General features: G+C 34.8%; 1 protein-coding gene across 1 annotated transcript; it reads left to right on the top strand.

The window, feature by feature from the left end:
- The first annotated feature begins 19,601 nt into the window (after positions 1–19,601).
- Positions 19,602–21,081, top strand: LOC122279694 (protein TIFY 5A). The gene is made up of 3 exons (XM_043090474.1): positions 19,602–19,809; positions 19,918–20,044; positions 20,600–21,081. Exons 1-3 carry the CDS (start codon positions 19,724–19,726, stop codon positions 20,813–20,815), a joined length of 429 nt encoding a protein of 142 aa, XP_042946408.1. The 5' UTR covers positions 19,602–19,723; the 3' UTR covers positions 20,816–21,081.
- The last annotated feature ends 3,047 nt before the right edge of the window (positions 21,082–24,128 follow it).

The raw sequence follows: 24,128 nt of genomic DNA, 5'->3' as shown, positions 1-24,128 counted from the left end.
TTTATTTCAGGTTATTTGTAAACATCAAAACCTGCCAGCCCGCGTATCGATTGTTTCCATCGCTGATTTTTTTAAAATCTTATTATTTTTATTTTAAGTAATTATTATTTAAACGATTAAAATATAAATATTATTTAAGAAAATTGACATACACCTAATATTTTTCACAATATTTTAAATAATTTTATTTTTTAAAGGAAAACTCTTGAACCATTTCATTGAAGTAAAGAGGAAATACATTAAGGAACATTCTCCATTATTACAATAAAATCTGAAATGGAAAGAGAATTTTTTACTAAAACATGGGCTAGCAAATTTTCATTTCTCCTAACATAAGAAACCTCTCATCCGGCAAGTTATTTTATCAAAACTCTTGCTTCATACATGAACATTCTAAAATAACTTGTCTTAGGCCTAAATCCAAGCCAAATCTTATGGCTTGAAGTGCACCATATTGCTCGACAATCAAGGGATCTAGGAATAGAGGCTTGTTTTGTCTCATAGTTGCTATGACATGCCCTTCACAATCTCTCACCACCACTCTAACTACTATCAGGCCTTTCTTCTTGTCCACTGAACCATCCCAATTGATCTTGTACCAATGCAAGGGCGGGTGGTTCCAAATAGTAGGAGATGAGCAAACTTGTTGTGACCTGTTGGTTGAGTTGCTAACCTCTTCTTCTAGCAATGCAAGAGTGGCTCGAGCTTCTCTAATAACAGAGTTTGGATGACAAAACTCATTATTGAAGACAAAATAGTTCTTCCTCCACCAAATTCTCCGAGCCACTATTACAAATTTTTGGAGTAACTGATTGTCCATTGAGTGAAGAAGACTATCAAATAGTTCCAATAGAGATGAATGGGGCAATGGGCTCTTCTGTAGCTTTTTAGAGGCTTGACACCAGACATCCTTGGCTGAGACACAACTCCAAAGAGTATGGACCACACTCTCTTCTTCCCTACAACAAATAGAGCATAATGGGTGACCCACTATCTTTTTCTTATGCGAGTTTGACTGAGTTGGAAGATCCTTGTGGCATGCCCTCCACAGAAAGACCTTGTTACTAGGTTGTATCTGTAGTTTCCATAGTTTCTGCCATACCTCCTTGAATTTGTTGTTGCAAGAAGCTTGTCCCTTCTCTGCTTGTTTTCGTGCATTTTCCATATAGTAGGCACTTTTTACTGAAAACCTTTCATCTTTAGTCCCCTGCCAAATCATTTTGTCCCTAGTATTCATTGAATTGATGGGGGTTTGTAGTATCGGGTTGGCTTCCCTTTCCTCAAAAACCTCATTCACAAGTGTAGACTTCCATTGGTTTGAGTTGTGGTCAATTAACTTAGAAACTGTGGCTCTACTGTCAAGTTGTACTACTAGACTTAGAACCTTGTTAGGCACTAGGTGACCAAGCCATTTTATACCCAAATTTGAATCTCTTTTCCATTACCAATTCTCCAACAAGTTCTGACTTTCACCACCTGTCGAGCAGCCATGAAACTTCTCCACAAAAAAGAGGGTTTTGATCCCAGTTTTGCTGACATGAAGGCGTTGTTTTGGAAGTATTTTGCTTTTAAGGCTTTTGCTACAACTAAGTCAAGTTCTTGTATTAGTCTCCAACATTGCTTAGAAAGCACTACAATGTTAAAGAACTCGAGGTCCCTAAAATCCATAACCCCAACAGATTTTGCCATTCCCATTATTTTCCATGAAACCCAATGGATTTTATGTTCTCTCTCTTTTTGGACCCATTAGAAGTTATTGATGATACTGTTAATAGAGTGCAACAAGGTTTTGGGAAGCTTAAATGCACTCATGGTGTATGTATGAAGAGCTTGGACTATTGCTTTGATAAAAATTTACTTCCCTGCTTGAGACAAAATTTTCACCTTGTACCCACTTATTCTTCCTCTAACTACATCAAGGATCCCTTTAAAAGATTTGTTTATGTCCTTTCCCAAAACAGATGGCAACCCAAGATATTTTTCAAAAGTCATGGAGGACCTCATTCTAGCAATTAATAGGATGTATTTTTGTGTGATGCCCACAACTCTCACGTACGGAAACACGGGAATCGAGGCATCAGGATGATGACAACACGAGTCATGCATCCATTTGCCAAGTGCCAAGTGTGTGTACATGCAACATGTGTACATAAAAAATAATGCAGTGGGTAATAAAAGTCTTTGAACAAAGTACCAAAATTTTGTTTAAATACAAACTCGCTTTAAAACAAGCGTACCAAAATATTACAAGTCCTAATAATGTTGCAAATCCAAAATACATAATTAAAGATGGAAAATAATTTCTAAAATAAAACAAGCCAAACTCCAAATCAGTCCTTCGGTGGAGCTACCTCCTCAAGCTCAGCTTCCTCCTCATCTGCATCAAAATCTATGGTACCAAAGACGGTACCGTGGGTAAGTAATATTCCAAGCAACCCACAAAATAAAAATACATTAAAACCTCAACAATATGCATGAACAAGATGTTATATGCATGAGATACGAAAATAAGATTTCCCAAAAATAATTATTTTTCCAACGTACGTCAAAAATTTCATTTTTAGCCTACAATAATTCATTTAAAACATTTCATCGCCATTATCCTAAATAATGGCTCAAAATAAGAAATCCACAATTTTTTCATAAAATTGTCCACAAAAATCTACTTATAAATTCTCGCAATTTTTTCAAAAAATGGCCCACAAATATTCTTTAATCAAACTGGCCATTTTTCCAAGAAATGGCCTACATCCAAAATTAAAACCAGTTTCCAATTTTATTGTATGCACTATGATCTACCCCTAGAGATCATCCGCACAATCTGGCTCCTATGCCACATAATAGGTAACGACCACGCATATGGCATCTACACGAGCAATACCTAACTCCGCACCCAGCATGTACCATGACGAGGCATCCTCTAGTACTCGCTAGCCGAGGGACCACGGAGTCGGCACGATAGTGTTACCGAATTGTTCGAGCCTGTTGTCACCCAGCAAAAACTCAGAGGATGTCACTCAGTATTTTTCACTCTCGAGTGACCGGAGAAGCTCCACCGAGATAATGCCTCATCTCGGCTTGGGGTCGTGATACACAGACATCCAAAATTTCATTTAACTCATGAAAACCCAGTTTTCAATTCTCAACACATGTATATGCATGCACCATGCAATGCAAATGACATGACACAAAATACCTACAATCCAACTCATCCAAACATAAATAACTCCATCCTCAAATCCATTCAACCCCCGAGTCTTCAGACTGAGTCCAGCATAACCAATCAATCACAAATTATTGTTAAAACAAAAATATATTGAAATATTAAAGGAAGTTTGAAAAATACTTACAACGCTATAAAACATTTTACGAAGGATCACAGAGGTACAAAAAGTGGCTGCAAAGCAACATAACAGTACAAAATGCAATGTGGCCGTGGGTCACAAAATACCCACTTTCGAATAGGAACAAACTAAGACTTGGAATTGATAGGGAATGTCTTAGAGGTGTTAGTGAAGCTAGTGGAAGTAGAGGTTGGCCATGGGTGGCAATGAAAATGGCAATGGAAGCCAAAAATGACCCAAACGGATTTTAGCTTGTGGTGGTTGCTCCGACAATGAATCAAAGCTGGAAATGGGTAGATTAGGTCAGCAAGAGGTCGGTGATGAAGTGGTGAAAAAATGGTGGTCGGAGGGGGAGTGACGGAGGCCGAATGGCTCAAAAGCCATGCGGCTTGATGGAGCTCATAGTGGTTAACGGCGGCGCGGGAGGGGCTAAGAATTGTTGGGTAGGTGTGCTGGCCGGTGGGTGATCGAATGGTGGGGGCGGTGTAGGTCATGGCGGCGAGCGACGGTGGCTGGGGCGAATGAAGGAAAACCACGTGGAGAGGAAGGGAGAGACGTCGCACAAGAGGAAAGAGAGAGGCTGGAGAAAATGGGAAGAAAGAAAAGAAAGAAGGAAAAAAAAAAAGAGGAAAAAGGAACAGAGAAAAAAAAAAGATGGAAAAAAGATAAGGTCTGGTCCTCACATCTTGGGTCAAGAAACTGATCCAACGAAAAATAATTTTAAAAGCAATAAATTGAATAAATAATTTAAACACAGTATCTAGCAAAAAATAAATAAATAATTAGTAAAATCTAACAACAAAATTTAAAATTAAAAAATAAACTAATTAAATTAAAGAGCAATTTAAACACAAAACATTAATTAATAATAAGAAAGCACCTAAAAATAAATTTCACAACTTAAAAAAATTTCTTAAAATAAATCTAACTAAAATCTGATAAATTTAAAACAAAAGAACCAATTTTTTAATTAAATTAAAATATTCCTTCAATAAAAATATACTAAAATATGGGGTATCAGATTTTGAGTCGACTTGGAAGTGTTGTTGAAAATAATGGAAGTCTTATCAATATTTAATCTTTGTCCTGAGGCATTTTCATAGACTTTCAGTAGGTTGAACAACCTCCCCCACTTAAAAGCATTAGCCTTGCAAAACAAGAGGCTATCATCAATGAAAAAGAGATGAGATACTCAAAATGGACCTCTTGCGACTGGAACACCATGAATAGCACCAGTATTCTCAACTTTTCCAATGAGTTTACTAAGAACTTTTGCACATAAGATGAAGAGATAAGGTGAGAGGGGGTCACCTTGTCTAATACCTCAGATTGGATGAAAACCTCTTATGGAACTCCATTGACCAGAATAGCATAGGAAACAGTTTTAATACATCTCATAACAAGGTCCACCCATTGATGATAGAAAACCATTTTGTGCAAAACTTTTCTTAGAAACTGTCACTCAATTTGATTATATGCCTTACTCATGTTGAGTTTCAAGGCCATGTAACCCCCCTTATCTGTCATCTTAGTCTTAATTGTATACAAGGATTCAAAGGCTACAATCACATTATCTGTGATTAGTCTGTTGGGAACAAAAACTGGCTGATATGGGGATATGATAGTGGATAAAATTTTCTAGAGTCTATTGGCCACTACTTTAGAGATCAATTTGTATATCACATTGCAAAGGGACATAGATCTGAACTCAGAGACTTTTGTGGGGTTCTTTTTTCTTGGGAATTGGAGTAATGTAGGTGCATTTTATATCAGATAACCTGCCTTTTGCATTAAGAACATAAAGCACTGTTGTACTTATTTGATCACCCACTAACCTCTAATGTTTTTTAGAGAAATTTGTAGGATACTCATAAGGACCAAGGGAGCTAAGTGCCTTCATTTGGAAGAGGACAACCTTCACCTCCTACTGAGTGTATGGCATGAGAAGCATTTTATTCTGGTCTTTAGTAACACAAGCCTCCATTGGTTCAAGACAATCTGCAATGTTCAAAGGGTTAGAAGAAGAGAATAAATTTTGGAGGTACTCTTGGAACATATTTGAGATTCTTGATTTTGATGTAACTTCTTGACCATTTTCATCAACTCATCGCTTGATCCAGTTTATTTTCTTTCTCTAAGTGGCACACTGATGAAAAAATTTTGTATTTCTATCCACTTCCCTCAACCACTTTTGTTTGGCCCTTTGTATCCATTTGATGGGTTCTTCTTCAAGCAGCTTTTCCATCTTCTTTTGCACCTGTATAATGGTCTCTGTGAGTTGATCTCCATTTTCCTTTTGTAGCACAAATAATTGATCCCAGACTCTCTTAAGTTCTTTCTTGTGGTTCTCAACATGCTGTTTGTTCCACTACACCAAGTCCATTCTGCATTTGTTTAGGCCTTCAATAGCATAGTGTAGCTTATTCTCAGCCACTCTAGGTTTGCTCCAATCCTCCTTTACTACCTTATAGCACTCTTCACTCAGGGCCCAGCTGGCCTCATATCTGAATGGTTTAGCATTTATGATTGAGTTAACTTGAAATTGCTCCATGGCTATGAGAATTGGGCAATGACTTGAGCTTAAAACTAGGAGGTTATAAACTTTCGAGTTTGGGAAAGTCTCAGACCATTTCATAATGCAAAATGCTCTATCAATCATCTATTTAATAAAAGCATGTCCTTACCTTTCATTGGCCCATGTAAATTTGTTGCCAATATAGCCCATGTCAAAAAGGTAGCAGGCTTCAATAGTTGCCCTGAAGGCTTCTATCTGGTTGAAAGGTCTTAGCTTACCCCTACATTTGTCTCTTGAACTAAGTACCTCATTAAAATCTCTAACACATAACCACCCTTTGTCCATGTCAAGTTTGAGGGCCTTGAGGAGTTGCCAGCTCTCCTTTCTCTTTGTTGTGTCAGGATTGCATAGAAGCCTATTAGAACCCACTCCCTACTACCTGCTCTCCCTTGGATCAGCAGAGAAATATGGTGTTGAGTGTTTGACAGAACCTCAGCCTCTACATCTTCACTCCATAGAAAAGCTAGCCCTCCACTAAGCCCCTTGCATTCGATAACAGAGTTGTTGGCAAACTGCAATTGCCTCTTAAGTCTTTCAATTTTATATCTTGTACACTTTGTTTCCATCAAGAAAACAAAAGATGGGAGCTTGGTTTGCACCATTTGATGCAAGTCTTGAACTGTAAATGGGTTCCCAAACTCACGACAATTCCAACTTAGACAAATCATGGCTTTTGGTGGGGCTGTGAAACAACTTCTACCATATCAGAGTTATGTAGGTCTATTGGGTCATCCCCCTTCTCTCTAGCCTTCTTGGTTATGGACTTAGTGTTTCTTCCCTGATTCTGTTTAACGGGCCTCTTTTTGTGGTTTAAACACTTGCTTTGCTCTTAGATAGGCCTAAATTGAGCCCAACAAAGCAGTTGTCTCAGGCCCTCCTTTTCCAACTGGCCCTCTTCTTGGACTGTTCTAGTTCCTTAACTTGTTGAGCTATAAATTGATTCAGGGATGCTGCTTGAGCCTTTAGGTCACTCGAGGTCACTTGTGCATGGACTAGGTTGTGATTCAATTTTGTGTTGGCATAGTTAACCAACTTTCCAGTAGCTTCCCTTTTCATGTCAGCTTCCTTAGACTGTTGCATAGGATACTCCTCTTTCCCTGATTTGGTAATCACCAACTGCTTTTGGAAAGGTATAGTTTGGCTTTCATTTTCAGTTATGACTATTGGAGAGACCAAATCCCTGACATCATACATCCTTCCTTTCTCTGGTGCAGTAGCTTCAGGTATGACAGTTGCCAAAACGAGTTCCTAGCATACCAAAGCAGGTTCCTGACCTTCATCCTGACTTCTAGCTTGACTCAAATGGACTTTATCCCTAGGCTCCCCTCCTTTCCTCCATGACTGCTTTTCTATTCAATCTTCCTGGTGCTTTTCATTTCCATACTTCTTAAAAACCAAGTCACTCTCCTTGGCTACAGAGGCCCGTAACCAAGCTCCATATTGCTGCTTACCCTCATTTCAATTAGAGTTGTAACCTTGTTTTGGATGCTTGATGAAACCACAATTAAAATAGAAAGATGATAATCTATCATATTTAAAATTAACCCAGGACTGTTTGCCTTATATAAAGATGAACATACCCCTTAATAGAGGTTTAGTAATATCCAGTTCCACTCTAATTCTTAAGAACTTTCCCCAGCCAATGCCTTTTTGGTCAACATGAACTTGAAGCACCTTCCCAACAGTGTTGCCTATCTGTGATCCAATGTCTTGTGGCATACAACCAAAGGGCATATTGAAGACTTGGATCTAGAAGTCTTCTTTGCTGAAAGTCACTTTACTGATAGACTTGTTGCTATCAAGGGTATGTAAGTATATCAACCATCTATCGAAAGACCAAGGTCTCCCAGTAGACAATCCCTCCATATCCTTCTTCAGATTAAACTCAATCAACAACTTGTTAGAGCCAACCTCATAAAACTGGACCCAACTATCACATCTCCACACCTTAGTCATAGTGACCTTGAAAGCTTCTTTGTTAACATACTTCTCAGCCACTATCATTGCCAGTAAACAAAAATTTCCATGGTGCGCTGCATAGTTCATAGCAACACCTAGTAGAACCAGCCCTTGTCTTTCTTTGTCGATAAGACAAGGACATTCCCACTGTCTAGCTAGTTCTTCCTCCATAGCATCCCCTCTGAACTAGTTGCATTAGCTTAAGAGACACTCTATGCTAGAGACACACTATATCCTTGAATCCTTCAACTACATAATTTTATTTTAAAATGAGAAATGTGTACTCTTTATGTATTCCATTGATGTAATTGATCAAAATAATTAATTTATATTAAAAAAATGATATAGTCAATCATAATAATAGAGTGTAAAAACATACATAAAAATTACTATAAATAAAATTTTTGATAATTATAATATTATACTGTGTGGATATTAGCTCTGTTGAACACTTGGACCAAATGGCATGACTCGTAGTCGTTAAGGTCCATGCGTCCTATCGTCCTATCTTAAAATGCCATAGCAATTAAATATTTAATTATTTAGAGAACTTAACAAGACAAGAGAGATTAAAATAAAAATTATAATAACTTTTTATCTATTTTTTTCCTTTTTTTTAATTTTTATGAATTTCTTTTATTCAAATTTAAATTTGGATTTTATGTGGTCTTTGCTTTTTTTTGTCCAAACACATAATTAGGTAATTAGCATCTATTAAGAGAGAGAGAGAGAGAGAGAGAGAGAGAGAGAGAGAGAGAGAGAGAGTTGCAATTGCTTGATAGTTTGAAGGAATTTGCCTATTTTACCCCTAATTTTATCTAATAGATTATTGAAGAAGTTATTTAGTCTCATATTATAATAAGAATTGATTCTCTCTACGCTCTCTTTGTAAACCCACTCTCTTCTCTCTAATCTTCCCCAACACCAGAGTCGCGCGACGGGGGGGTGGGAGCTTTGGCTCCCTTCCCCCTCCCTTTCTTTGTTAGTTTTTTCTTTTTATTTGGTTTTTTAGGCCAATAAGGGAGGAATGCCACTCGGGATTGTCCAGCCGCCGACCGTCAACACGCCCCCCTCCTGGATGTTGGTCAACTGCCGAACTACAAGCCCACCGAACGTGGTGCCAAACAGGGTCGTGCGTAGCTCACACGCACGGGACAAAGCCTTGGCTTTCTACGACTTGTGGCTGTCACACGCCACCAAGGGGCCACCTGCAGACACTATTCTCAGCTTTTTTGGGTCCTCAGACTTCGGGATTTCAGTTTTCCAACAGTGGCTTTCCTCCCAGAGTAGTATACGTCTTGCAAGGCTCCTGTTTGCCAGCTGTCTTTGTGTTTTGTCCTTCCGTTTTTGTGTCTTGCATGGATTTTGCCACCGTTTTGTGTGTTCTGTATCTCCATTTTTGGAATTTGATTTTTTTGTGTCTTGCACGGCCATACTTTGTCGCAGGTGTTTATATCTTGCAATGCCTCTGCTGCTGTTGCTTTGTTTTTTTGTTCTGTTTGTTTCTTGTGTTGTCCAGGGTGAGGTGATGAGCTGTTGATCGGTCGCAATCTGAGGCAAAGAGTTGGTTGAGAGCAGCGGGCGATGTTATTGCCGGTGATTATACGGTCGGTCTTCGCTGTGGAGGTTTCTGTGGTCTGTATGCAAGCTGGGTGCTTGTAATAGTGATTGCCTCCTGTGGGTGTGCCGTCAGAGTTCATGCCATGCTCGTGGTTGGGTTGTTTTGTCGTGTGTTTTGTTTTGTAGTTTTGTCTGTTTATTTAGTTTTAGTGTAGAAATATGCTATTGGACTTTTTTTATAGGAGTTGTTTCCCATATTCCACCTCCTTGGAGGCTGGAGGGGCTCATCCCGTTCTGGTCATACAGAGCATTTACTCTCTTTTGAGATATCTAGAAGTTAAAACAATGTCCGTTACTTTGTGTGTGGGGAAGCTCTTGAGCAGATGTGTTAGTTGACTATAGTTTAGTTTTCCTGTATTGATAAGTCACAATTGTAACTTCGTTTACTGAATGAATGCAATGAAGCATATTTCCATCAAAACAAAAATTATAATGAGAAACGATTGAACTATTTTTAATTACCAATTGACCTCTCAAATATGTTTTGAAGAAGAAGAATAAGTGGTTCATGCTTTGTGGAAGTGGAGGGGATAAAATATCCTAGGCCAAGTGGTTCCCCCAATCCGTGAATGAACAATATTTTTTTTGTTACAACATTCATTCCCATTTTACCCTTGCATACATTTTCAGATCCCTTTACCTTCCTCAAAAGCTACCACTTAGTGCTTAGTCACCTACTTGCATTCATTCCACCGCTTCTTCAATTTGTTGGAACTTCAATTTGCAATTTTATCTTTTTATCTTTTTACATTTATGAACTTATCACTACCTTCTTCAGTTTTTCCAGGACATCAGACCACGTTTGAATCACCGCTTCACTCACTTTCTGCCAGAATACCTCTTTCCTCTCACTTTCACAACCTTCCTATTTTGTCTGTATGCCCTTACATCGCTTGACTCATAGCAATCCATCTTTCAATTTCTAGATCAATCCCTTGCTAACTTTTTCGTCTCCCAGTGGCTTCTACTCACAGCAATCAACCGCCTAATCCCCTTACTTTTCCTATAAATATCCCAACTACCCAACCAAGAAATAAAAAAAAAAAAAAATCAAAACCCTCATAAGGACTTTCCAGAGGCAAAAATCAGTGCCCTTGAGCTTTGCATCGTCACCAGAAGTGCCTCTAGATCGGCTACGAAGTCATGTCGTGCTCTGGCTCTGGGTTGGCTATGGCAGGAGTGCAACAGCAGCAGTTTGCAGAGGAAAAAAAAATCCTTAAATGAAGCATGGATTGCAAGACTTTGTGCAGGCAACCATCACACGAAAATTAATTTCGCATGCAGGCAGTCGAAAAAACAAATTTCACATCCAGAAGAACAACAAATTTCACATGCAGCCAAAAAACCAATAATTTCACGAACACAAAACCCCAGCTCTCCAGATTTGTGAAGAAATGAAAAAAAAAAAAAATCGTAGCTTTTGGAAGGTTTTTACAAAACACTAGAGTTAGAAATCAATCACTCATACCGCGAAGAACAGCGCCCGCTCCATATTTATGAACAAATTAAAAAAAATCTTAGCTTTCGAAAGGCTTTTATGAAAGACTAAAGTTAGAAATCAATCACTCATGCCTCGAAGAGCAGTGGTATTTACATCCAAATCTACCTGTAAGAAAGAAAAAAAAAATTATACCTTTGTGAACAGTATGTGGTTGCCGATGGTGAAGAGGATGACGCAAACGGTACCGACTTTGGAAGAGTCAATAAGAAAAACAAATTGTACGTTGATGGTGAAGATGGGGGTTTATCACTATTGCTTTTCATCTTGGTGTTCGTAGGGCTGAGAGGAGAGGCCCACAGGGATGTGTAGGCTTACGGTGATGGTATGAGAGAGAGAGAGAGAGAGAGAGAGAGAGAGAGAGAGAGAGAGAGAGAGAGAGAGAGAAGAGGAGAAACAGAGAGAGATAGAGGAGATGGAGAAATGCGGGAATGGAGGATGAGGGTTTTTTGTCCTTGCCCTTCCTGTTGCTGTTTGTGGGGTTGAGAGGAGAGGCACGCTACAATTTGTAGATCACGATGGCGGTATGAGACAGAGAAAGAGAGAAAGAAAAGGAAAAAACAGAGAGATAGAGGGGACATGGAGAAATGAGAGAGAGAGAGAGAGAGAGAGAGAGAGAGAGAGAGAGAGAGAGAGAGAGAGAGAGAGAGAGATGCAGGGATGAGAAAGGAGGTGTTGAAAAATAAAAGCTTTTTTGGTTCAATAATGGAGAAGAAGAAACGACAATATGAGGAAAGACAAGTGGTGTGATTCAGTGATGGAGAGAAAAATAGGGAGAATGTGAGAAACATCTAAAAGGTATTGACTCTATCGACGTAGAGAGTAAAAAGAAGAGAGAACAAAATGTCAAAAAGAACTAGGGTTTTTAGGTTTGTTTAAACGGTGTCGCAGGAATCAATATATGGGTTAGATTTTTACAGTTGTTTTTTGCTCTATAAAGCATAATTATAAAATATTATAAAAATATTGTTATTTTATATAATTATAATTGCTTAGAGTTGTATAAGACCAGCCAAATAGTCATATAGGATCTTGCTTACATGTAATTCTATTTTGTAAACTATTGTGACTGCAAGAATAAATTTTTATCTAACTGTATAATGGGAGTAAAATATTCTAATATGTTATTTTATTTTTCTTTATTGTTTATTTATTAAAAACAAAGTGATAAACTAGTCAAGTCTAGCCCTCTGCCTAATTTTTAATCATTATCTAGTTGAGTTTGAACATGAAAATATTTTATTCAAGTTGAGTTTCAACATTAAAAAAAGCTTCTTTCGAGTTCGAGTTGAGCTCAATTTTTTTCCTTTTTTAAATAATTGAGCCAAGTTTGGCTAGACACTACTCAATTTAAACTCGATTGAATTACAATACTATCTCCTACTCTTAGAAATTTGAGAGAGTAATGTAAACTTGAGACACTATCAAAAGAACTTATAATTTAACTTCTCTTTTAAAAATGATGATAACAGGTACAAATTCATAGCCTTATACTTAAAACGAAGATTCTTGTAAGTATATAATTTTAATAACATGAGATATCATGTCAAATTCTTAAAATATCAAGTTCTTAAAATAACAATATTTTTATAATTTTTTTTTTATGATTATGCTCATAAAATAGTGAGTTATATATACACACACATATTCCTTATTTGGGGTAATCTTGCTGGTGGGAATTTTGCAATTTTACTTATAATCTACCATAGATATTTTGTTCAAATTGCTGGTCTATACAAAACTCATGGCAATTTTGAGTCCTTCTCACGAAAATGGACCCTTGGGTAATCTTATCGAAAAGCTAATTCACGAGGCCATTTCGTGAATCGTATCTTCGTAAAAACACGTATGGATTATATGGTGTCTGGGGGAGCTTTCGAAGGGTTCGGCTTACCTCCAGCGCGTCATTAGAACCGGTGGGTATAAAATCTCCAAAAAGGCCAATGGTAAAGCCCAATCCATTATGCATGCAAAGCCCACTGCAGAACAAAGAAATCTGCCTTAAATTATAAGCTTTGAGAAGACATAAATCAGATCCGACGATAACACAAAGCCCAATGCAGCACAGCTGGACAAGAGGGCCACATGATAAAGGCAACAGAAGAGAGAGAAAATTAACTTTTACAAAAGGGATTGGAACGTTTGATTTTTGAATAGGGTAAGAATTCATAAAATTTTCAAGATTTTTTTATAATTTTATTCATAAATATTACTTAAAATATAAAATATTTTTCAATTTTAAAAGATAATTTTTATTTAATTATTAACTAATAATTATTCAAACACAAAAATTAATACAATTTTTACAAATTTCAAAATAAAATAATATTAAAAAAGTATATTCAAATAACTTTATAATATTTTTATTAAACTTTCTCTCTTCTTTTTACAATTCAATAAAACATCTCCGTTCAAATCATTTAACTATTATTCACAAAATTCTATACTCCCAACGTCTAAACATAAATTCAGGTGTTTCTAATATCAAAACACCACCATAGAATCATAGATCATGAGACCACCCTATTGACATCCCATATTATTAAAAAAAAAAAAAATTGCATCAACAAGATGTACATATGAAAATGTAATTTTTAATTATTTGTTTCACATGAAAATATTAGTAAAATATAATAAATAATTCAACTTTTTTAAATTTTAAAATAATAATAATATTAAAAAATAATATTTTAATAATATTTTATTCAACTTTTAACTTTTATATAAAATTATTTTATTTTATCTTATTATCCAAACCAGCACGGCTTTCCTTGGACTGTTAAGAAAATAGTATTATATGTTATGGACGATATTATCTAACATTACTCTACACTAAATTATGGAAATTGGTTCCGAAACTTCCGCACTAGGACATTTTTTTTTTTAATGAAATTTTTCTACTTTTTAGGACAAAAATGACATTTTCTTATGGAAAAAAAAAAATCCTCAATGAAAACGTTTATGTTTGTATTACGACCAGTGACCACTTTAAAGCAATACTGAACTTCGCCCATGGCCCAAAGGCCACAAACTGGTCAAAGTGATTACTTTTCCAGCCATGAATTCGGAGACTTTGAATTTATAATAACTCATGCAACAGTTCGATTAGAAGTTTATGATTAATTTTCTATCAAATGTTCATGTTGATTATCCCAATCCGCTCCACCCCACCCACCGCGATTAGACAATTGAAAAACATTAAAAATTTCAAAACAATCAAAAATCCACAAGAAATCCATACATAATACAACTCCGAAACCACGCCCATGATTGGTTGTAGTTTCTTCGCAAATCCATGGCCATTCGTGGCCGTGGTTCTAACTGCCATTCTTATCATACTTTAAGGAAGAGAAGAAAAAGTGAAGGAGGAGAAGAAAAGGATGCAACGGCAAGAAGGAGAAAGAGAAAGCAACGGAGGGAAAAGAGAGACTAAGGCCTCATTTGGATTTGGAAAGCTTTTCATCTAATCTTATCATTATAATTTTTTTAAATTTTCACACAAAATATAATAAACAATTCAATTTTTTCAAGTCCCAAAATAATAATAATATTAAAAAATAATATTTTAACAATATTTTATTCAATTTTTATATTTCATCTAAAATCATCACATCTCATTTATAAATCCAAACCATCCCTAAGAGAATCAAAGAGGAAAGAGAGAGAGAGAGGGGAGAGAAAGAAAGAGATGATGGGATGGGGGGTTGGGTTTAAGTTAAATCTATTCCTAAAACGATATCGTATACATCGTTTAATTTTAGAAGTAAAATAAAATCTACGATGAAACGACGTTGTTTTAGTAAATAAAATTATTATTATCATTATTTTAAATATATATATTTGTGTATATATATTATATTATATATATATATATATATGGGTTAGGCTGGGCAGACGAGATAAACTCCAAGTGAGCTTGGGCCCAACTTGGGCCCCAGCTCCCAGTTGTGTGCTAGCATCCGCCCACATGCCCCCCGGTCCGACCAAGTGGATTCCAGACGGGTGGAGAGGGGTGGTGCCCCACCGCCCAGCCCTATTGAGAAGTGCATTTGCAATTATTCACGTAAAGATACCATGGTTCTCCATAAATATTTACCAGCTCAAATACTCTTCTTAATTCATGTTTGTTGTCAAACGTTATCTCATAATTGGATCAAGATTTAAGGAGTTTCTGTCCAAACTCTTCAAATATTTATTAAGCACCTCATATTATTAAAAAGTTCACAAACTATAAAATAGTTTCTCTTTCTCTTTCTTCCATCTTGATCTTAGAATTGAATTACAAGTCTCATAAGAATCATAATTCTAGTTCTCCGTTTATAGGGTTGACCCTCACTACAAGAAAAGAGGGTTTTTTCATCAATTTTTATTCTGTTGCAAGATTGAGTTTGGATCAATGAACCCTAACTTTTATTAATAATTATATATTGTGACGAATGAAGATTTTAGGATGGTAAAAAAGTAAAAAAATATAAGATCAATATATTCACTAATAAAAAAATTGAGTGCAAAAGAGTAGTAACAAATCACTCAAACCCAAAGCTCAATATACACAAGCCTCACAATCTCATTATAGAGAAATACCCAACTGACCATCAGTACTTGTTCTCTCTACTAACCCTTTCTCAACTTTCAAATATTGTAACATTTTGGACTACTCGAGAAACAGACAAAGTGAAAAATCTCAAGTTGGGTAGAAAAATCTAATATTGCACCTAGAGTCGTAGGTTTCTTTTTTGAATTGCCAAGCATGCTTGCATTTAATTCATGCGAAGAGAACATGGCATCCTAACATAAGAAGACAAGCCACTTTACTTACATTAAAGATACCTTAACAAAATAACTTTTTAAAAGAAATTGGAACAGCTTTGGAGAGCAATTGTTGACTGAATAAAAGTATTAAGCATTGGAGTTGGTGATTGTGATAAGTGAGTTTTTTTCTTCCCATTAACCAATCATGGTCAGCTTAAAGCCTTATATCGGGGGCAAATTGTGTGGCACGTTTCAAGTTTACAATCATTTTTGTTAGCCGGATAGAGTTTCCAAATTCGGTGATATGCGGAACATTATTCGTACATATATTCGTAAAAGAGGACTTACGCTTAATTAGGTACCAATTAAAATATGGTTTTAGGCACACGTTTAAGTGGTGTTGTCAACACCTTTAGCGATGATATTGCAATGAGATGCATGTACATAAAGAAAAAATCTATTCATTATCTCTTTTTTTATCATCGTGATATCATCATCCTATGATGTATTATTAAATGATAAGTTTACAAGTAAAATATAATAAATAATTTTTAATCATCTAATACCATATAATCATGGAATGATAAGAGAATTATGAAAATTAGGATGATGAATAGCGCATTACTTTTGCTAAAATAAGATAACAAAAGTATATCAAACATCAACAACTAAAATAAATATGATGCCCAACATCACTCTTGAATGATTCTCTCTTTATATTTTGAACAAAATTACACTTTCTAGAGAGAGGGGAGATGAGGTCCCCTCCTGCTCCTCCCTTTTCTACCCCCTTCCTTAAGCTAGCTTATTTTCTTCCTTATTGAATGGTTCAAGCGATATTAAAGTGAAATTTTTTGTCATTTTCCTAACCTCGTGCCTAAGACTTATGTGCCACCTCAAGCATGTATGAACCTCAAGTGTCACAACATTTCATAACACGGACAACATGTGGCTTCCTTCTCTCATCCAAGTTTCAAGAAACAACACTTTATTCATTTCCTCTAGACTGAAGTTGGCAGGCATGATTTACTGCTAAAGCATGAGAAATTCAACTAAAAAACATTACTTAATAGTTATTTTAATTTGCACTTTTGGTGGAGCATAATTTCAACCCATTAATTGGGGCCAAAAAGGCTGTTAATTTGGTGTAAATATACACGTATAAGTGGCATCAATGAAAAAGTAATTGCAAAATATGTATCATGATTTGTCAAACATCGAAGTGTGCGTCAGTGTCGTTGTACAGAAACCTAACATATGATCTGGGCCAGACTGGCTATTGGCTCTCGTCTATGCTTGTTAGACAAGCACAAAAGAGTACTCTCAATTTTTCCGTGGAAAACATTTTGGAAATCTCTCTACAAGTTTCTCATGAGGTCCCAACAAATTATCCAAGTCTTCAAGTCTTTGTACTCATCATCATTTGAATGACGAAAAAAGAATCATCCTGAAAGTTTCTCGTCTTTGTCGTGGAACAAACCATTTGACAAACATGTTGGGGACAATCTCCAAATTAAAAAAAGCATGTACCGTTCTAGAGGTAATGGAATGGAGTGAACGAGCCGCTAGCCCGCGAAAAACGTGCTTCTTATTTATGCACCGCATCCGAAAACAACTGCGCAAGCAACGTATATAGCATTAACAGGTGGCGAATTTTGGTCATGTTCAGCTTTTCGCTCTACTTTATTCCTCTTTTATTAATTACCTGTTTTCTCCTTGGATTTTAAATTTTTTTTCCATAAAAAGCTCTTAGGTTTCAAGAATAATAAATATTGTAGGAGTCCTCTGTTTTTTTTTTTTTGGTGGATAAGAGCTGGTCTTTCGGTCATCGTCCATAACCCTAATGACATGTCATACTATTATAATGCAACATTTAATGCCACGTCAAATAATAATAAAATTGTGAGGTGGTTGACTGACTCTTTGCATAAGTCATGTTATTAAATAATATAAAAAGTAATATACTATTATTATGTACAGTTTTTATTTTAAAATTACAATACAAGTTTAGATAATTTTATTATTAAAATTATTTAAATTTATCAAAATATACTTTTTAAAATGATATTTTTTCTCATTTAATAAAAAGTTTGTACATGCAATCCCTAATTTGAAACTGCAAATAAAATTTCTCTAATGTAAATTAGAGTAATACCTTGTATAATTTTAAGATGGATGAGTTTTGTGTATTATTTAAAAAAAAATGATCTATCATTAAAAAATAAACTTTTCATATAAGTTTCAAATTTGCTCACTCTATCATTTTCCTATAAATTAATATAAATTTTTTAAAAATATATGTCGATCAAATTAACATACAAGGTTGGGAAACCAAACTTGAAGGGGGGCAAAAAAAAAAAAAAAAAAAAAGGAACAGAAAAAGCAAATAAATACCATGGTCCATGATGAATAATGTAGATACTAGTTAGCCCCCAAGAAAATGAGTAGTAGTATCTTTAGCACCTAGCACTAAGGTGCTGTTTGGATAGTGAATTAAGATAAAATGAGTTGGGATGAAAATTAAATAAAATATTTGTAGAATATTATTTTTTAAAATTATTATTATTTTTGAGATTTGAAAAAATTGAATTATTTATTATATTTTGTATGGAAATTAGGAAAATTGTAATTAATAATAAGATGAGAAGAAATGAAATATTTTTTATATCCAAATCGGCCTAAGAAGTAGAGATGGGCGGTGGAGAGCTGCACACCACTCACCTCGACTCGGTCATAGGGGACGAGGCCTATACTAAGCCCAGACCCACTCGAGATTTACCCTGTACGCCCAATCCAATTAAAAACACACACACATATATATATAGTTAAAATATAAATTTTTAAATAAAACGACATTATTTTGGGAAGAACTTTACAAAATATTGTTATTTTCTGTTAAGTATCATTTAAAATTTAAGTCCCCTCTCTGCATTCTCTCTCTCTCCCCCTCTCCTTCTTATTGTTGTCCTATGCATCCCCCAAGTATCTCTCTCTCTAATTGAATTGGATTTTGAATTTTCTTTTATGCTTTTAGATTGGTGGCCGGCATTTGGGGGATTTGGGCAGGGTGGGCAGACAGCCATGGGGGCCAATCCACCTCTTGACATGCCCCAAGTGCCCAACTATCACCCCGCGCATTCGAGGCGGGAGGTGGAGCTGACGGTCCCTAGCCGTTTGAGAGTGTGGATAGCAACCCTACTAAAAAGGATTGATGGTGCTTCAACCTTGTAGTGAAGTGGAATTAGTAAAACAATCAATAATTAAGAAAGGAGATAAAATAAATAAATATAACACTAGAAAAAAGAAAGAACAAATGTCAAGTGTCAAGATCAAGCAGTTGGCATGCAAAGCTGCAATTGATCGAGATGCTAATACATCCAGTACTACTGAATAAATAAAAGCCATAATTAACAAATTAAACGTTAGCAGGAAAAGATATTGCCGACTGAATAGGCACGTGCGTGAAAACGAAAGCAGTTCAAGCCAAAAACATGACCAATTAAATATATAATAATAAAAAAAGATAAAGGTGGCGGACTTTTGGTATGCGAGGAAACTAATAAGAAGTTTAGGAGCTGTGGGGCTGGGGAAGAGAGAATTTAAAAAAAAAAAAAAAAAATGTTGAAAACGTGCATGAAATGGGAATAAAACCAAACCTACTCGATCCGCCAATACCTCGTGCCTGGTTTCTGTTCGTTACGTGTTTGAACTTTGAAGTGCTGCTTTTTAGACGACTATGTCCTACGTGGGGCACACTACACCACATTACAAGTTTCAACAACATGTGCGACAAGTAGTAGTACTGCCTACTCGCTGGAGCCTTATTAATTTCCTTCTCACATGTATATTTATATATAACCTATCTTCTTCGCCTACAATATTTGTCTTCCACCTCTGTCATATGATCAATTCCTACACTACTCCGAAAGGCAGGAACCCTTTTTTATTTTCTTGGCCGCCACCAGATCTCTCAGTATGAGGAGGAATTGTAACTTGGAACTTCGCCTTTTTCCCTACTCTTCCTCTCTTTCTTCCATTGACTCCGATCACGGCCATCCCATGTAAGCTCTCTCTCTCTCTCTCTAGGTGTTGATATTTGTATGTATGTTTATAGAAGGAATGGTAGAGAGAAGTATTTTCTGAATATTGTGATGTGTATTTGATTGAAGGATATTGGAAGAGAATAATGGAAGCCCTCAACAGAAACACCTAGAGCAGCAGCAGCAGCAGCAGCAACAACCGCTGACCATCTTTTACAATGGAAAGATTTGCGTTTCTGATGTTACAGAGTTTCAGGTACATATATATATATATATATATATAGGTTACATTAATATTTGTAAACTGTTTCCTAATTTCTAGCTAGCTAGTTAGTCTTAATTTGCATTGTTTTCCTTGAGATATATTTGCCTATTGTATGCTCTCAGAACCGCTGATCTTTTGGTTTGCCTAAAAACGAAGTAATTTGGCTGAGTTACTGTTGCAATTCTGAATTACTGTTTTTCTTCCCCCAAAAAAAATGAAAATCTGTTTTCCTGTTGTAATTTTATGAGAAAATTGCCACATTCAAAGAGTACATGCTATATGAGCATCCAAATAGAAAAAATTTAAAGGTTTTAGGTGAAAATTCCAAAATTGAATATATGCACCTACATGAGTACAGCCTCAAAACGCATAGATTTTAATTAATTCCATGCATATAAGCCTTGATTTGTCATATATATATATATATACACACATATATAGTTTGAAACTTTGGCTGCATAGATTTTAAATTTAAACGGCCTAGCAATAGTTGGTATATAATATTTATTGTATGATATTAATGAATGATATCCTGCATGCATGCAGGCTAGAGCTATTCTATTGTTTGCCAATAAAGAAATAGAGGAAAGAATGAGAACAACTACTCCAACTGGGTCTAGCCCCACTTCACCAAGCTGCCTGCAATCTCCGCTATATAGCCCCACTCCTGGTCTTTCTATGAAGAAGTCACTGCAGCGGTTTCTCCAGAAGCGAAAGCATCGCAACCAGGCAACATCACCTTACCATCAATATCATCATTAGCCAATCAATACATGATCATCTCTCTCTCTCTCTCTCTCTCTCTCTCTCTCTCTCTCTCTCTCTCTCTCTATATATATATATATATATATTATATAATTGACATTGAGTTGTTTAATTACGTGCGTATTGAAGACTGGAGAGATGATGATCTTTTAGAATTTCTACAAATCCTAGCTAGTTATGTTGTGTATATATAATTGTTATTATTATTGTTTTGTTGAGTTTTGAACATGGATAAAGTTTTGATGATCTTGGACGTTTCTGAATCATTAGTATTAAGCGATATTCTAAGGTTTTGTATTGCATTGATTGCGACGGTACTGATCATCACGAAGGGGTACGATGAAAAGCATGATCGGTAGATCGAGTCGATTGATAATTTTTGAACCACTCATGAATTTTCGAACCGAATTTGTATATTCTTTACTGAAGAATTAAGTCGTGGATTGAAAAACTTAAACTTTGGACTTATTTGGTGTTGTGTTAAGGGTGTTAAAAAGTAATTAAATAGGCTTAAAAATTATGTAATAAAAAATTAGGTTGTTTAGGTGTTACATATATAATATATTAAAATAATTTTTAATCTCAAACATACTTTTCGGATAATCTAGAATATAGTTTAAATTGTAAAAAGACTGTCAATAATAAAAATATTCATTCAACTTTTAGATAATTATAACTTTTAAATTTTTAAAAATATTGTCATGATCTTTAAAAAGTTAAATGATCGTTATTTCTATTTTAAAAAATATTTTTTTAATTTATTTATAACGATGGATTTAAATATATAGTTACTGAATAGTATATAACTTTTAATTAATAGTAGGATGACCCGATACAATTAATAATCCAAACGAATTAATGACCTGATACAATTAACCCAACCCAACACGAGCGGTTTGACAACTTTGAGGAGGATACGATGATCAGCTGATGATCTGTATGCATGTTTACCTTTATTGACATTTTGTTTAACGCTATTATTGGGGTTACATCGATCGATCGAGAGTGCTAATAAAAACGTGACTGATTCCTTTGGTATCTATATTTAAGGTCACAATTTTCACTTATTGCCTGTCTTATCATGAGGGCATACATGCATTAGTGCTATTGTAAAAAGATAAATATTGAAAAAGACAAGTTATAAGATCAAGATTTAGATAATTATGATTTTTTTCCCTCACATTCTATATATATATAGTATTTTAATTATCGTAATTAGCTTCATATTCAAGTAATATATATATTTTTTTCTTCTGAAAATAATGGATGGTTGGGTTCCATCAATTGGAGGACAGCTTGTTGCAAATGAGCTAATCAGCACTTAGGGATCTTTTAGGTGACAGTACTACAAAAGAAACAATTATTTGTTACGAGTTTTTACGACAGAAATGACTATTTACGATGATAATGACTTTATTTTAATAAGAAATAGTTTTTTTTTTTTTTTAGCAATGAAAATAACTATTTGCAATGAGAATGACCTTATTTTAATAAGAAATAGTCATTTCCATCACATTTAACTAATAACATATAAGCATTTTTCTTATAGTGTGAGCCGATATGATACATACACTGATGGATCACCACTTCAATTTCAGAGCTTAGAGATTTATCCAATCAATACAAACCAAAATCTCATACCAAATTGGTATCTCTTAGTCCACATTGGAACATGATCAATTCATATTTGAGACCGATCTATTCACTTGTAAAATTAATGGAACACGTTCTGTACTATGAGTTACCATATATATATATATATATATATATTAGACAACTGGTCGTGGATTCAAATTTCTATAGACATGAACAAGTCTAATTAAGGAGATGAGACTAATATCTATTAATATTGTACATGGATTTTCTGCCGTTTTATCCTTGATAGGTTTAATTTAAGGCGGATTAATCTCGATTAATTAATTAATCCCGTCTTGATCTTCCTTTCAAACCAATTAAACCAAAGTACTGATTATAACAACATCATCAATCGCCAAGTTCCATCGACTCTCCCACCTAGCTAATTGATCTTTTAGTGGAGGATGTGATCAACATGATACCTAATTGCAAAACTATGAAAGTAATGAAGAACAAAGTCTTGATTCAATAAAATTACACTAAACGTGACATATGTGTATGATATATATAGTTGTGGCAAGAAGTGGGCAAATGCATGCTAGGCTAGCTAGAGATCACATATGATAACTACTTGTGCATGTCATGAATATTCTATAAATTAATCAAGAAAAAAAGGTAACAAGAATTGGCAAATTATGCAATAGAAGTTCTACTATATATATATTTATTTATATATATAACTAAATGGATGTTTTTCTTAAATGTTGAGACATGAAAGCAATTATTAAAACTATAAGAACTCCTCTATATATATAACTTTCAGGAGATCATGATATTTGATATATATGGAATGTAGGGTAGGATGTCGAAATCATCATTGGTACTGGGAATAATTTAACCATTGGATAAGGGATGTGCATACAAATTATTCCGGTTGGTAGAACTTACCTGGCAGTACTTCCAACAACTGTCATCGATTCCACTTGGCTAAGGATAAGGTCGTTATCTTGAAGGAACCCCACCTGTATATATAATATATAGATATATATTCACACATGTTTATATCGTGATAGTAAAAAAAAGGTAAGTTCTATACGTCAAAATTATCAATATATTTATATTTTGTTATCGAAACAATTAAAATTGATATATATATATATATATTAAAATTAAATATGGAATAATGTTAATCATCAAATCTTACTTATAAAGGATATAAAGTGTCAGTTTTTAACAATTTTATAGGGAAACCATGTATTTATTTTCCTAAAGAAAATTTACAACCTACATGGCTGATGCTATATACATTGTATAAGAAAATTGTTCAGTTGAGACCAATTATTTTTTATAAAAATGACTAATTTCTTATAAAAATAATTATTTTCTATCAAAATAAGTTTGTTTTGATCACAAATAATCATTCTTGTCACAAATAATCTATCATAAATGGTATTTTTTTTAATATATATAGTGATATATATTGTATGATCTCTGTAAAAATTTGGCAATCCGTTCGATACGTAATATTAAAGGGTGGTACTATAACCATTGCTCTCAGCTCCGGTTGGAAGTTATTGTTAGTCATTTTAGTGTATTTTAATTTTTTACTTTTTTCTTTTTAATTTATTTTTTTAAACATTTTTAAATGTTTTTTTTAAATTATAATATAAAAAATACTTTCTTAATTATAAAATAAATAAACGTTACCAGGGATAGCTCCCAATGTAATAGCGGC

The sequence above is a fragment of the Carya illinoinensis genome, chromosome 10, assembly GCF_018687715.1.
Source record: "Carya illinoinensis cultivar Pawnee chromosome 10, C.illinoinensisPawnee_v1, whole genome shotgun sequence".
Classification (NCBI taxonomy): Eukaryota; Viridiplantae; Streptophyta; class Magnoliopsida; order Fagales; family Juglandaceae; genus Carya; species Carya illinoinensis.
The sequence above is the reverse complement of the archived record's forward strand: the minus strand, read 5'-3'. Positions and strand labels throughout refer to the sequence as shown.

Excerpts from the sequence above, each read along its gene's own strand:
- LOC122279694 (XM_043090474.1), top strand. The coding sequence starts at position 19,724 with ATGAGGAGGAATTGTAACTTGGAACTTCGCCTTTTTCCCTACTCTTCC. Across the intron at positions 19,810-19,917 it reads TCCGATCACGGCCATCCCAT|GATATTGGAAGAGAATAATG; the intron begins GTAAGCTCTCTC and ends ATTTGATTGAAG. Across the intron at positions 20,045-20,599 it reads CTGATGTTACAGAGTTTCAG|GCTAGAGCTATTCTATTGTT; the intron begins GTACATATATAT and ends GCATGCATGCAG.